The following is a 15,569-nucleotide window of genomic DNA, read 5'->3' on the forward strand; positions in this document are numbered from 1 at the left end:
AGCAGCCTCCATCAGATTAGAACTTCCACTTCTGAGAACAGAAACACCACCCACGTGATGCTTTCGTCCCTTCATACTTGAACAGCATGAAGAGAAAGTAGTTGCAGAGTCAGGGAGGATGTTCGTCGTAGTTCCTTTACCAGCAATAGGGTGGAGACTCTTCTTCTTCAAGTTGCAGAAAAGAAGGAAGAAGATGGAGATATTGGAGTCTTTGAAGCTCATAAGTACTTCAATGGAGGAATGGATCGTGAGAGTCCTGGAGTTGCTACTAACGTGGCTGCAAGGCAGTGCCACTATCATAAAGATGAAGAACGCAAAGCTCTAGAAACCCGAAATCTCAATAAATCCCACTATGGAACTCCAAGCGTTCGATCTGAATCAAGTTGGAATAGCCAAAGTAAACTGTTGCCGAGGGTTCAGAGGAACTCTTCCAGAAACAGGAACAGCAAGATGCAGAGGAAGAATTTCCTAGCTGGTCTTGGCTGCAAATGCTCATGTGCTGATAATAATTCTGTTGATATCAGTGATCATAGCCATAATCCTACTTATGGTGTTGTTCACGGAAAAGGACCTCACAGAAACCTTTCTAACACTGGCTTAGATGCTGATTACTCAGCTAAAACAAACAAGCCTCGCGAAGAACTCTTATGCAATAAAGATGTTTGCTTCAAAAAGCCAGATTCAGCATTGTCAGCAGTGAATTCTGGGCTAGAAAATCAACTGGTGAATTTGAAACTTCAGCAGAAGGAAGAAGAGAAGCCAAGGAAATCATTGGAGGTGTTTGGTTCCCCAATATTGAATAACAGAAGATCTTTGACCTTTGATAAGAGGCATACAATGCCCTCTTGGGATGCTGCGGCAGCGCCTAAAGTGGAAGAAATCGACATTTTTTCAGGAAACTACAATGATACTGAGAGTGATGCAAGTTCAGATTTGTTTGAGATTGACAGCCTCACAGGTAAAAACCAACCACTTCCTTAATAGACAACGTCAGAAGTTGCCTCTGGTTGTGCCTCCCCTACAACTTGTTATGCACCAAGTGAGGCAAGCATAGAATGGAGTGTGGCCACTGCTAGTGCTGCAGATTACTCTGTCTTGTCAGACGGTGAAGAACAAAGGGCAGTAGCAACCATACCGACAAAAGCTGCATATACGTCATCGGCTGTAACAACAAAAGCCAGCCGAGAGATACAAAACAGAGGAGACATTCTAGTACGTTCTTGGGCTGCAAGAGTTACAAGGCTGTGAAGGTGGCTGGGGATGCCTTCATAACCTATGAGAAACCTAATCATAGCCCACTAGTTCGTCGGAGGTCGGATACCTTGGCTCAGGTAACAAGGTTTAAGGCAGATCCAAAGATGGGGAATTTTGGTGCAATTCATGGGCAACATGCTTATGGCAGACCCCCACTTCAACGTTCGTACTCAACACACGTTTCTCAACCCCTGTACATTTAGCAGTAGTTCGAATTTACCAGAAGTTTGGACTCAGTTTGTGCCTCTGAGTTCCAAATCTATTTACCAAAATAATTATTGGCTCTCGGCCCAGGTGTCTCATGTATCTTCCTCTTAAAACCTTGTAATACTATTTTGTTTGCAACGATATATATTTATTGCCCATCAGTATTTGCTGTATCTGGCTTACAAACAAGATGAAGTGAATCATTTTGGAAGGATGCATATGGACTCATATTACCATAGAGAAGGTGTGAAATGGAACCTCGTATTGTCCAAGCTTGACCCTTTTTCAGTTATCCCTAATTCAGTGTTTGCTTGTTGCATAGCTTTTTGTTTTTATTTATAAAGCTGGATGTATCTGATATAGCCATTACATTTTGGAAAGTGCAATTGTCTTCCTTTAACTTTTGATGATACTTCTCGCAGAAGGACCACCTGCAAATGACAAAAGATCTACCTTTTCCATGTGTATTTTTCCCCAGTGCTGTTGGCTGTTGAAAATAATGCATCCAACCAAACCAAAAAGAAAAGAGGCACAAAACGGTTGACTATAAAGTTAACCATCCTTCAAGTACAATGAAATTTAACCATTTCACAGTAAGAGGATGCATCCCTTGCACTGTTAATAAAGTGTTGCTCTACATGTTTGCTCTTCTTTCACAATTAGTTAATTATTTTTTCCATTTTCAGTGGGAGATTTCATAGAAGCTTAAGCACGCCTCAAGTCCTCGACATAAATAAAGTGTAATTATGAGAGGTTTATTCATCACAACTGATTAATAGAGAATTTCAAGCCTTGAGAATGTCCTTATAGTGACATGCAACAAGCAACAGCGACGGCAAAATGCTCACCAAGGAATGAAGCCAGGCATATTCAATATCAGAACCACCTAATAAATATGGTGGTCCATCCATCTAGCTTATCATTATTCTTATGTCGCAGTCAATAATATTGCAGAAATCTATCAAGAAGTATGTAAGAAAATGTAAAATAAAATCACCTGACATTTTTGGAAGCTGATAAACCCAAATCATTAGAAGCTCCTATTCCGATTCTTCACTTCATCGATTAGTGGTTATTTAACTCATGACTTAATACCTGTAACCTTATAGAGCCTCCTACAGATAATGACTACAAAACTACCAAGTAATGACACTTGCATAAAGAGTCCAGGATATCTGCAACTTGTAGAAAAATAATTTAATGGAACTTGAGAGAGGCAAAATTCAAAGAATCTGGATCCATATTTTTTACTAGGGAGAAAGCTAAAGCAGGCAAGCTATCAAGTCCACATAAAGAACACTTGCTATCTGTCTATTATCTGTTACAAAATAGAATGTCATTCTAAAGATGTTAACAGGTCCAGTTATATGTGGTGCAAATTAACATATTAATGGTCGCGTCTAACATCAGAATATTTAGCGTTAGTCTGTCACTATAATGGTTTCGGTGTGATATGCCCGTCTGCAGTCTGCACCATCATTGACTGAAGGATAAGCTTTGCACACATTTCATGGACCACTTAGGACATGATGGCTTTTCTCTTTCCCCAAGGCCTTTGAGTAGAACGAAGCACAACCTCTAAACTGTGTCCAATATCTTCATCACGAGGCACGAAAGTGATTATGGTATATTTGTTCAAAGTTAGGATATGAATATTTTGAATACGACCGAATTGGGAATTCTTGCCGCATATCTTTGAGGGCTTTTAGAATTTTGATTTAGATGAATATCAGATCAGTCAGGCCCCTATCAATAACAGTAGCGTAAAAAAAATATGACTGCTAAAAATAACATCAGAAAAAGCAATTACTAACAGTAGCGTCAGAAAAGATAACTACTTCAACGACTCAGATAACTAACCACAAGGATGTTCGAAGTCCAGCGTTCACTATTGAGACTTGATAATTAGAAATTTAAGATAAGTCCCATATTTGTGGCTTCAAAAGTTAGCACGAACAAGATAAAATCTTTATTAGTCTATCAGTCACATGCTATTCAAAACCCTCTTAATTGCAGTATATTGTACATAACTGAATTATGCCTTGGATTCTCAAATGATTCGCTTGAGCATTTTTCCCTGACCAACTACTGAAATATAATGGAAGATGGAATAAAAGACTAAGTTTATGGTTAAAGATCAGCATGAAGTGAACTTTCTGGCACGCAGAACCAGAGATATAGGTGGGCAGAACAAACGAATAATTCCGTAGATGAAAAATACGAGTTGATAGAAGCAAGACAACAGGGTGCACTGAAGACAGCAATGAAAGGGTATAAAAAACCACCAGAGGTAGAGATCCACAATTTCCTTATTAAAAGGCAATCTGATATGGACATAAATAAAGCCAAGAGATTGAGCACAGAAGCATATATGTATATATACAGATCAGACAGATCAGGTTGGTAGTGCGGCTCATCATGAGTAAAAATACTACTACTACAGACAAAGAATGCTCTCATCAAACAAAAAGATCAGTCATCCTTGAACTCTTTAGAAGGTCTAGCTTCAAAACCTCCACCTTTCCTCTTCTCCAATGAGTAAGGCATGTAGGTACCCAAGATTCGATCCCACATAACAAAGAATGGCTGTGAGAAGTTGTACTTAGTGCCGTATAGCTGATGGTGCACGTCGTGGTAAGCTGAATTATTTTTAAAAAATATATGGAAAAGGTTCCCAGGAAGCCATAATCCACAGTGGTCATCCACAGTTTTAATTGTGGCAAAGGAGAAGAAGAAGATGGAGACCCGTGGGCTCATGCCAGAAATAAGAAAAGACATAGCTCCGCCCACAGTATCTAGAAGAAGCCCCTCTACTGGGTGATTGTAAAGAGCTCCATATGCATAGGGAACAACAAGTCTGTGATGTTGAGAGTGGATATGCTTGTATAAGAACTTGTTGTGATGCATGTATCTGTGCATAAAGTATTGCCAAGTGTCCATAACCAACATGGCAGTAACAAACTGTCTCACTAATACAAGGATGGAAGCATTTTCAACAGTAGCAGTTCCCTCATCACCACCATTCCCGCCAGTGACCTACACAGTAACAAAAGAGGTAACTATGATTTAATAAGTCAGATCCTAACAAAATTTTGCCAATTTATAGTTACACTAGTTAACATGTACTTAAGAAAAAAAGACAGTATTGCTAGGAATTATAAAGGAAAAGACAATCACTTCTGCAGTTTCCGTTGCCACTTTGCCAGAAGCACCAGGGCTATGTGATAATGGAAAGGAAACATATCATTGGCTCTGCCCAAGCTTTCAAGTGGTGAATTGCCATGAATTTGCATTAGCTAAACACGGACTGTTGTCTAAATAAGTCTCATGACAAATTTCATCCGGAAATTTATTCACTTGTTTCTTGAGATACACAAAAGAGCCCGTATGTTCACTAATATAGTATTCATCTAGGATGGATTCACTATGGACTCTTACAAGATTTCAAAATTCTTATCACTTAGCCTTGCGATAATCATTAATCCTAATCAACTTCATCAAGTCCCCATAGGCACCTTTCTTGTTGAACATTAACCATTAGCAGATCAAACCCCTGATGTATATGGCCCAAAAAAAAAAAAAAACCATTCCTGATGTATTTGGCCCCAAAAAAAAATCCATTCCTGATGTAATGCATTAGTAATACTTGATTATTTGTCATCCACAAAACTTACAAACTATTCTTTCTGTTATAATTGTTAAGTTCCAGAAAAAAAGAATACACCAGAGTCAAAATATTCTCAAGAGTTAAAGCAAAACTATTCATAGGGTCACTGAAATAGGGTTCTTCGTTATTTTGAGGTGATTTTTCAACAAGATGCGTTGCTCAGTGAGCAAGAAAACACCTCCAAACAATCTATAAAAGAACCACTTAACAACAAAGTGCAATCACAATTTTAAGCATTCTCAGAGAGGAAATAATGGATAAATGAAACGTAAAGGGATCCGTTTCGAAGTGGGAAATCAATCAACAATTTGCGTGGGAGATAACAATAACGAAAACTTCTCTAGCTTGTCATCTTTTGCTTTTAGCGAGAAAAAAGGTTCCTTTATGTTTTTTATTAAACAGATACGACAACGATCCTAAATTTCTGTCACCCATTAGGGAGACTATGACGACAGTGAAATTTCTCTGATTAACCCATATTAAGTAGCATACAATAAACACGAACAGGATTCCCATATGATAAAATTCAAAACTACATCCCAAATATAAAACCTATAAAAAAAAAAAAATCAGGATTCAGATAAACAGGCATAAGAGTTAGCATCAACATCAGACATAGTTTGCATCTATAAAAAAAATCATAAAGAAAATTTCGATCACTTACAGCAAACAGGAGTATTGCCACAACAGCCTGAACTACTTGTTGGAGAAGAACCCCTTTCACCACCGAGAACTTGGATACCAAATTCTTTTCATCTTCATCCTTCTTCGAGTGTAATCGATAATTCTCGGAAAATAATCCGAGAACAACATAAATTCCAGAATAAATCCAATAAACGAAAATTGGGGCAAAGGTTCCCAACAATTCATCGGAAATCCCCATATCCATCTCTCGGAAAATAAATAAAAAAAGAACTCAGAATCTAACCAGTCTCAAGAATTCACATGAAACCATAAAAGAGTTCACGGAGGAAAAAACAGAAAATATAAATAAACCCTAACCCCGAAAACAGACTCTCCCACCTTATAATTAATTGGCAAACCAAATAACAATAAAACTGGATTTATACATTAAACAGTGGCTCGGGACCATATAGAGTTAGGGCTCCCCACACACGGAAGATTCCAAAGGTGATCGGAATCCGAAGAGAGAAGGGAGGATTACAGAAGGAAGACGAAGCCGAACGCAACGAAAAAATCACTATAAATTGCGAGTACGTTAGCCTACGTGTTTTATCGAGCACCTGCTACGTGTCGCACCACGAGACGAAATCGGAAAAGAATGAAGTAATCAGGCGTAAGGCAAAGCAATGGACGGTGGCGATCGGGCGGAGGCGTTGATAGAGGTGTAGACGGCGACAGAGGATCGAAGTTCAAAAGCCGGAGAAAGATGGCGACGCGGTCGTTTCAAAGCCTTGGAAAAATCGTAAAAGGGGAAACGACACCGACTTTGACCGGGCAAATATTTGAAAAAATTAATCGCCAACCAACATTTGAAAATTTGAATATTATTCAGTTGGGTTCAACGTGAGCGTGAAGCATTGTCCGCTCTTGGACGTCGCGTTTGACACCGGAGATGCCACGTCAGATACCACGTTGGGCAAGTCAGAATTCTTTGAGCAAACTGATATTTGGATTATTTAAATATGATTGGGGCCAAAAGAAATTATTATATTATAATTTACGAATATTCCTTCCAAGTTTATAATATTATAAGATATAATTTTTCAGGTTGACTTAGTCCTATTTGGAAGATAAACTTAAAAAATATCTGACATTTTAACTAATTTTTTTAACCTATCTTAATTAATTTTTTTATCTACAAAATTTAGCTATTTATATATTATATCTAGGATAGGGATGCAGTCCTTATGCCATGATATCGCTATCGGTTAATACATAACTTTATAGAATATACAGTTTTAAAGAAAGAATTGATATTAACAATTATTTATTTGTGACTTAATTAAAACTTATACGACTTTCAGTCCTTAATATAAGAGTTAGTTAACTAATTAGAATTAAAAAATTGATTAAATTAGTTATTTATAATAAATAAATGTCATCTTTCCTAAAGGATTAAAATTACTATTTACTATTATTACAAAAACTATCTTGAAAAGAAATAGATAAATATGAAAGACAAAGTAGATTAGTGAGTTATATTTAGAACTAAAATAAAAGTTAAACGAGTTCTTCTATTAAAGATTGGAGGTAATATATATCATCCCATGTTTCTTTTTTCTTTTTCCTTTTGTAAAAATATGATCATATGTTTATGCCCAAAATAGATGGCAACGAAGTGTTTATATCCAAACTTCTCGTTACACTTACAAGGCATTATTTTGATGGGCAACGGATTTCAAGTGGCTAAAATCATTTTATACACACACACCTATAGGAAAATGTTATACATCTAATTAATAGCTGCCAAATAGGTCATTTGGGAAGGATTTTTTTTTCCTAAAATAAAATTATGGGTAATAATATTGCTTTCGAAAAATTTCCAATCAAACTGGACAATCTTTAAATTTTAATGATAAAGAAGAAATTGCATAATTTTTATCATCAAAATCTCACCATGTTTTATAAGTATCACCTCAAATTGCCCAAACACAGAATAAAATGAAATGAAAATAATTGTGCATTATTATAATTTGAAGGATGGTTGATACTTTATTCCAAGTTAAGCTAAATAACATATCCTAACAGATAAGCTTATCATTAAACCAAAACCAATGATATGATTACAACTTTTGACAACCAAAAACAATGATTGAGTTACTCGATCCCAATATGTGGCTGCTAATTAAAAAATGCTGAACAAAACAATTATTAGCCACACATATCTAACCCTGAATAAGCCATCAATTCATTGAAATAAAAATTATACATATAATTTTGAATTTTGAATTAAGAAAACTTAATTTCAAAGAAGTTTGAGTATATTTTAAAGGCAAAAGAGAAAATTATATAATTGAAGTATTACTTGGTGAATGAATAAGACTTTTATCCAAATAATTATGCAACACAATTTTCTCAATAAAGAAAATTATTGATTTAAGTATTTAGCATTTGTGAAATCCACCAACTTGGGTGTTGATGCACAAAATTGCAACATACTTCATAAGAACATTACACCACTTGTTTAGTTTACCCAATATTCTTGAGAAAACAGTTTAAGGGCAAAAACTGCCTTTTAACTTTTTAAACTCCACGATATAAATGTTATAAACAAATCAAATAATCCAATAAGATTTTATTGATTTCATATAATAGAAAAATAGAACTTTCAGTCCTACTACTTTCCCTCAATTTGGGAATTAGTCCTTCTAGTTTGATTCTTTAGAAATCACTCCCCATAAATCTAGGATTTAGTCCCTCTTTCCACTGATGATGAGGAAAGGACATGGTACAAGGTAAATAGTTAGGATAACGAAAAATGCACTCCATCAAAGAATCATCAGCATCCAGAACTCCTGATTATGCGTGATCTGAGGAAAATCCCTAATGCGTGATATGTATCAGAGATGAAAAATAAGACTCCGCATACGCAAAAACTATCTTCCACTCATTCTACAACTTGCATACATCTAAGCCACATAATCTATGAAACTCTAAAAGTAGCATTTCTAGCATCAAAAATGGAAATTTCAGCTTATAATGAACTTTTGCAGCATAGATTTCTTTCTGAAATACTTAGCCGAGAGAAGGTAACACCAAAGTGTCACTGCCTTTTTTTTTTTTTTTGGGTGCAAAAGCATCACTGCTTTGTACTCTCACTGGATGATTCTTCTTCTGTTCCTCCGCTTTGAATTAGCTGGCGCACAAATTCAGAGTTATTATACGTACTAATAACAGTAAGAGGAATTTGCTCAAAAAGAAAGAAACAGTAAGAGAAAGAAGGGGATTAGGTTAAAGAAGACTTGAACATTTGGGGACATTACCAAGGATCCAAGTTGCTCGTACGCTTCCATTACTTTTGGATCTTGCTCATCTTCATAACCAACTTGTATTATCCTTGGTCCATTTACAGACCAAAACGCTCTTCGACCTGTCTCCTGCAAGATTACAATAGCATTCCGGAGGCAATCAGGGGCGTGCCTGTAGCGCCCAGAAAGGGAGAAAAATGTGCAATCTTTTGCTAGCTTATATGCCAAACCACGAATCCACATTATGACATGGAAACATATCAGACGCATTCCCAAAGAGAATGTTCATCAGTTTTTTTTTTTTTTTTGGGCCAGCAAGTTTGTTTAGCTAACATTTTATTCAAGAGAAAATTGACAAGCATTTATTCAAGAGAAAATTGATGAGCATGCTAAATCTTGTTTACACCAAGCAAATGCGAATACAAGAACAATGGAGAGGGAAGACACTGATCTTCCTACCAGCTATATGAAGATCCTAGCTATAACAAATAATCAAAGCATCACAAAAACTAAGTGCAGAAACGGAAAATTTTATAAATCAATTAATCATGGGTTAGCATTAATTAATTGAGGGTACAATTATATATTTAAGTCAATAGTTATTGTATTGAATATTAAGCCCAAAACGTATTGGACCCTGGTTAATTGTATGTATTTCATGATAGGTTGGAATACATCAAAGCCTATTAGATAGAAATCTCAACCTAGAACCCTTCCGTACTAGGCTTGTCTCATATCACAAGGAGGAGATTTTATTACTATAAACTATTACTCGTTAATAATTTAACATGGGAGCTTTAAAAGGATTACTAGTATGATTTTCTTCGACATCTTAATTTTATCACACCCTCATGCCTCATAGTAGCTTTAGAAACTCCGTCTCTCTCCTTCTCTGTGATATGTGCTATGGGGTGATGTAGATTGCATCCCTATCTCTTGCTTTCTAATGGTTTCCCTAGGATTACCTACAGGCATGCAAATTATATAATATACAGCTTTTACAATCTCCAATGCTCAAACCCTGTCCAAGAGGGAGAAGCCAGAGGTTTTCATGGTGAGGTATTCGAAATAAGTAGGTTCATTAACATACTGGCTCTAAGCATATGATAGAAATATTCCCTTCTTACAGCAAAAGGAACTACTAAAGATTTTTGCTTCCGACTTTTAAATCCACAGACAGTACTGAGATTCAAATCTCTGTTGACTGTTCAGTATCAACAGTGTTCAAGCCTACATTTGGTATGTGTGCGCGTGTGTGTATCAAATTTACCTGCAATACAATCAAGTATATGGCTTCCAATGCTTGAATACGAATTTCAGCATCAGTAACGGGTTCACGCTCAATTGAGAGGGCAGTCCCAAGTTCAAGTGGCATCTTTGATGTGTCTTGCTCACTATATAACTGCAAAACAATTACTTTGTTAATGGAAGAGACTAAGACACAAACTAAGTAAACCAAACCATAGATAGCTCCGGAATAATGCCTGAAACGTGGGGAGGGGCATGGATATGAAGACTAACACAAAGACCACTTGAATCTGATTGCAAGTCGGCAAAACAAGCTGGCACCCTCTTAGCAAGGATATTTTTCACATGATTTAAGAAATTTTAACTTTATTATGGCAAGATTCTTTAGAAAGCATTCTCTTCCTTTTTTCTTTATTAAACATATTATCATTCTAGATAGCAATGACGGCCCTAGATATTCACAAGATTGAGCTCTTTCATGCCTTTCAAAAGAGAATTCATGTCTTATAATGAATTACAGGGCCATGGATAGATATCAGGTAAGCAAAATTATTTCCATTCTGGAAAAATTAATGAATTAGGCTCATTCATTTTTAAGCAGTTAAGAATCTTTTGGCTTAGCCAGAAGGAATCTTATTTGGCAATAATTAGAAATGCCAACAATTTAAGGTCAGAGAAGGTACAGCATATAACCTTATGGCCAGCCACTGGAAGAAGTAATGCTGGCCAGAGAAACTCAGATATCAAAAGTAAATTTTGTAGCTGACTTTCAGCTTCAAAACAACAGTTGCGTAAAGTTCCAAAGACCTGCAAGCAATCAAACATAACAACAATCTCAGTTGAGCCAAAAGCCCTGCCCAAATGCAGTCAACCGTTGAGTTTTAGTAAGTTAGAGTAATCATGACAAACAATACTGCGGTTACGGAGAGAGCATAATTAACACGCAACAATCTATAAAAGAGATAATTCATCATTCAACGTGAGCCAATCAAGAACATGAATCAGTTTGACTCCATTCACTCAGTTCAGAGATTACTAGTTTTGGAACCATAAGCTTCTGTTATGTATGCCATGCTAAACAACAGCATTAGTATGTGATTTTATATGACTAACTGAGCATCAAGCCATTGAAAAATCAAAATAACTTGGCAAACTCTAAATTGATTTGTCACTTCTTTCAAGAGTATGTAAGAAAATAGAGCAAGATGGAACAAAAAACTTTATAACAAACGCGAACTAATATCAAGCTATGCTAGCAGCGCATGAGATTGAAAATCACAAATGTACAGTAAGTTACTGCACATACCCCTTTCTTTCTCAATAAGCTGTTTGAATCAAATTGTCTAATCATCTGCTTTAAGAGACCTCTCTTTGAATCAAGCAGAAGCTTCCTTCCTGCTTGCTGCTTTGAGATATTAACAAGTATTGATCCAACATGTTCAAAAGGATCATCTATCAAAAATTAGCAGAAAAAATCATTGAACCAGAGCAACAGTATGCGAACAACTGAAGAATCATAACAGTTACATCATGTACTAGGCATAATGGATGCATGGCATGAAACCACTCTCTGTTAATGGGTAGGCAAGTAGTTTTTTTTTTTTTTTTTTTTCAATTTCTTATTTATGGACGTAGCATAGGAGGATTAGGCACGTCTTTGATGATTATGGCTTGTACTTCAGAGATTCTCTGCCTTTGCTTATTAGTGAATTGGCCAAATGAATTTCAAAAATCCGGACAAAAGAATTCTGTATAAATTCTGCAGAAGGTCAAATTCACATTGAGTTTGGAGGGACGCACCATGACTTTCATGGGTGGTTCTACAAAATGACCTGACAAGCTTCATCACATATAGTCCATGCACCTTATCATCACCAGTCTGACAACCAGCCAAGAATCAATAATTGGTATTTCCATAATATTAATAAAAAGGGGGGAAAAAAAGGATGCCACCTTCTGTATAATGACAGCAGTGGCCATTTCACCAATTCTAATAACATAGTAATGCCCCAACATTTCAGATGTCACCTCATGCACAGATGACATTCGCAGATTGAAAAAAAATAATTTTAAAGTCACATTACAAAAATACGTAGTGATCACAGATTGCAATGAGAAAACAAACCTGGAGCAAGGAAGCACTACCAGCATCTAACTGCGTTAGATTAACCAAAAGCATGACAAGCAAGCGAGTAATGATACACTCTGGCTTGTATAAAACATCCATCGCAGTTTTGATCATTCCCAATTGAACCATCTCTGCTGCTAGATTTGAGTTTTGAGATAAATTAACAAGTGCTTCAGCTGAAGGTTCAGAAACCTCCTGGAAGGGCATAGCAAATCTGTTAATACATAACTACGCCTCGAACAAATGCTACCCCAAATTGTGAATTTGCCCATGGAGAATAACATAAAAATTTCCCAAAAATTTAGTTATCTGATCTATTCCTATATCTAAGACTAAATGAACAATCTTGAAACACCAAAATAATTCATGGTTTTGTATAAGCATTTAACTGAGTTCTTTGGGACTAAAGAAACAGTTTGAGTTCTTCATTCTTTTGCATTCAGATTTGGAAACGCCGAAAAATTTAAGAACAATACATGTAAAATTGATTCTCTTTTCCGACGTGAAAGTAGATTTCAGAAGCACCTTCGGACCAGCCAAGAGTCGAGATAATGATGGTAGCACTGTCTTCGCATATTTAGCCAAGGATTGCAAGCCATCATCAGAGCCAGTTAGTCCACGAACTATATCAACAGCGACCTTCGTTATCTGTAAGTGAAAAAGGCATGCTTCAATAGAATTCGACACCATTTAAATATAAAAAAAAAAAAAAGAGTCCTGTCCTGCAGTAGTAACATATTCACATACACCAAATCTTGAAGGTTGCTGCATGTGAATCAAACAGGACAATATGTCAATAAGGTGACATAACCAAAGACATAGCTCGTTCAAAATGAAGTCACTCCCATCATAAAGATACTATTAACAAAAGGATCTTTTGAAGTTTGATTATTCGACTCAGGAACAAGGATAGACAGGAATCCACCTCCCAGGTACGAATTTGAGTAGCTCAACGCATCTGTTTGAATGTTTGGTTTGCAATCAAATTCAGCGGATTGTTACATAAATAAAGGACTCGGGAGGATGTTTCAAGCTGAACACAGATTACAGAGTGCACTCCTGAAGAAAGCTAGTGCAAGTCAAATCCACTTGGCTAGGAAGCCAGTACTATATTCAAATGGTTATCACGTAATTGATTTTGCTGGAACTAAATTATTGTGATGTAAGAACACTGGAAAAAAAATAATAAAATAAAATAAAATTTCCAAGCGTTTTGTCGTAGAACTCCCACAATTTCGCAGGGAAGAGGCAAAAAGTGAAAGTAAGAAACTTTACTTGAGGTGACGGAGAAGACAGAAAGCCTATAAGCTCCTCAAGCTCCGTAGCCATCGTTCCGCCACTTCTTGCAAAGGCGACTGGCGACCGCAGTGGCCTGCGTAATGCCTGTTTTTGTTCCCTGACTCAGGTGGGTTTTGCATTTGAGTTTGACGATGATACGGCCTCGTTTCGTTTCGTTTCGTTTTCGACTTTGCGTTTCACTTTAACTGCTTTGTTTATTTTAAAAGTCCCAGCTCATTTGATAAACGAAATGGAATAAAATTTAAAAAAAATATTTTAAATAAGAAATTCTTTAATTTTTAATGGAACCGATTATAATGAAATAATAAAATAAAAATAAAAACTTTATTATGCATCAAGTTTATATTTGATGTATTCTTTAACTGCTTTATTTCCCCGCCATAATTGCTAAAAAGAAAAAAAAAGAAAAGAAAAGAAAAGTACTCTTTACTTAATTATAGCCTAGAAAACGTATACCTCACTTAAATTTTAGGTAAGTTGGATGTAAGCTTCTTAACTTTGTATAATTGACGATAAACCCACGCAATTTTTGTTGTTGTTGTTTTTTTAGCATAACCACCCCATCCTTTAATCATTCGACTCCGTCGAGTTCCAACTCTTAATGCAAAACCTACCTAACTAATTTGATTATATTAAAAAAATTAAATAAATTAGTTAATTATAATAAATATGACATATTTTTCCTAAAACACCATAATCATTTTTCTTAATTCTCTACCTCTCTTTTCTACTTGGTTATAATTAAGAGAATATCAATAGAGATAATTTAAAAAAAATGATAAATATAACAACTAAATCTTATACTACTATCTAGGACTAAAAGTCAACTTAATAATTAAATTTTATATTAATGACGGTATAAGTATTAAATTAAATAATTAATAAAAGTGAACATATGGCAATTAATTTAAGACATCTTATTTGACGCCATGGACGTTGTCTTTTTCCCCCGGTGTTCAATTATTAGCAGCAATTTCAAGGAGGCTCTTTAATACTACCTCCCATCATTAATACTCCTCCGGTTCTTATTATAAGACTCCATTTGACTTTTTATTTGGTCCTAATTATAAGACCCCAATCCATTTTGTTACTTATATTTATGCATTTTTTTCCAAAATAATCCTTCTAATAATGATAGTTTTAGCTAATATACTTAATTAGCAAGGATATTTTAGGAATGACAACACTTATTTATTATAAATAACCAACTTAACTTACTTCCTTAATCTCCTCAAATAAGTCAATTGGGTCTTATAATTAGGACCGGAGGAGTATAAGACATTGTTTAATTTTTATTTTAGTCCTAAATATAAAATCTCAATTCACTTTGTCTCTCATATTTATGTATTTTTTTTCAAGATAGTCCTTTTAGCAATGGTAGCTATAACCAATATACTCCTCCGGTCCTTAATATAGGACCCAATTCTTGAGTTGGTTTTGGTCCTAAATATAAGACCCATTTATCATATTTATCAATTTTCTCTAAATTACCCCTATAGATACTCTCTCAACCATAATCAAGTAAAAGAGGGAGATGAGGTATTAAGAAAGATGATTGTGGTGTTTTAAGAAAAATGTGTCATATTTCTTATAATTAACTAACTTACCTAACTTCCTTAATCTAATCAAATTAGTTAAATGGGTCTTATATTAAGGACCGGAGGAGTACTTGATTAGCAAGGATATTTTAGGAAAAATAATACATATTTATTACAAATAACTAACTTAATTTTTTTCTTAATCTTCTTAAATTAGTCAACTAGCTCTTATAATTAAGACCGAAGCTAGTATTTCAATAATCTGCATTATAATATATCAAATGTCAAATTCTATA

At 35.4% G+C, this 15,569-nt stretch overlaps 3 protein-coding genes across 4 annotated transcripts; 1 reads left to right on the forward strand and 2 right to left on the reverse strand.

Moving 5' to 3' along the window:
* Positions 1-92: 92 nt before the first annotated feature.
* Positions 93-981, forward strand: LOC114742773 (protein PHYTOCHROME KINASE SUBSTRATE 1; the record flags this gene model as incomplete). Its single annotated transcript, XM_028930992.1, has 1 exon — positions 93-981. A coding segment is annotated over one exon (889 nt), but the record flags the coding sequence as incomplete, so codon positions are not given.
* Positions 982-3,713: 2,732 nt separating this feature from the next.
* LOC114742767 (sphinganine C4-monooxygenase 1-like) lies at positions 3,714-6,277 on the reverse strand. Its single transcript, XM_028930984.1, has 2 exons — positions 5,793-6,277; positions 3,714-4,497 (listed from the first exon to the last, which is right to left on the reverse strand). Exons 1-2 carry the CDS (start codon positions 6,015-6,017, stop codon positions 3,934-3,936), a joined length of 789 nt encoding a protein of 262 aa, XP_028786817.1. The 5' UTR covers positions 6,018-6,277; the 3' UTR covers positions 3,714-3,933.
* A 2,095-nt stretch (positions 6,278-8,372) lies between these two features.
* Positions 8,373-13,814, reverse strand: LOC114742772 (protein HGH1 homolog). 2 transcript variants are annotated; one of them, XM_028930990.1, is made up of 10 exons: positions 13,712-13,804; positions 13,184-13,201; positions 12,962-13,084; positions 12,434-12,631; positions 12,109-12,187; positions 11,615-11,760; positions 11,002-11,115; positions 10,331-10,462; positions 9,076-9,189; positions 8,373-8,948 (listed from the first exon to the last, which is right to left on the reverse strand). In XM_028930990.1, exons 1-10 carry the CDS (start codon positions 13,763-13,765, stop codon positions 8,892-8,894), a joined length of 1,035 nt encoding a protein of 344 aa, XP_028786823.1. In that variant the 5' UTR covers positions 13,766-13,804; the 3' UTR covers positions 8,373-8,891. The 2 variants fall into 2 exon arrangements, with proteins under 2 accessions (XP_028786823.1, XP_028786824.1); XM_028930991.1 differs by lacking the exon at positions 13,184-13,201 and having other exon boundaries at positions 13,712-13,814.
* Between the last annotated feature and the right edge of the window lie 1,755 nt (positions 13,815-15,569).

Source organism: Neltuma alba, unplaced genomic scaffold (assembly GCF_004799145.2).
Source record: "Neltuma alba isolate B1F8T4 unplaced genomic scaffold, ASM479914v2 tig00003883_pilon, whole genome shotgun sequence".
Classification (NCBI taxonomy): Eukaryota; Viridiplantae; Streptophyta; class Magnoliopsida; order Fabales; family Fabaceae; genus Neltuma; species Neltuma alba.

Excerpts from the sequence above, each read along its gene's own strand:
- LOC114742767 (XM_028930984.1), bottom strand. The coding sequence starts at position 6,017 with ATGGATATGGGGATTTCCGATGAATTGTTGGGAACCTTTGCCCCAATT. Across the intron at positions 4,498-5,792 it reads TGGCAATACTCCTGTTTGCT|GTCACTGGCGGGAATGGTGG; the intron begins GTAAGTGATCGA and ends GTTACTGTGTAG.
- LOC114742772 (XM_028930990.1), bottom strand. The coding sequence starts at position 13,765 with ATGGCTACGGAGCTTGAGGAGCTTATAGGCTTTCTGTCTTCTCCGTCA. Across the intron at positions 12,632-12,961 it reads GACTCTTGGCTGGTCCGAAG|GAGGTTTCTGAACCTTCAGC; the intron begins GTGCTTCTGAAA and ends ATGCCCTTCCAG. Across the intron at positions 8,949-9,075 it reads ACGAGCAACTTGGATCCTTG|CTAATTCAAAGCGGAGGAAC; the intron begins GTAATGTCCCCA and ends TTTGTGCGCCAG.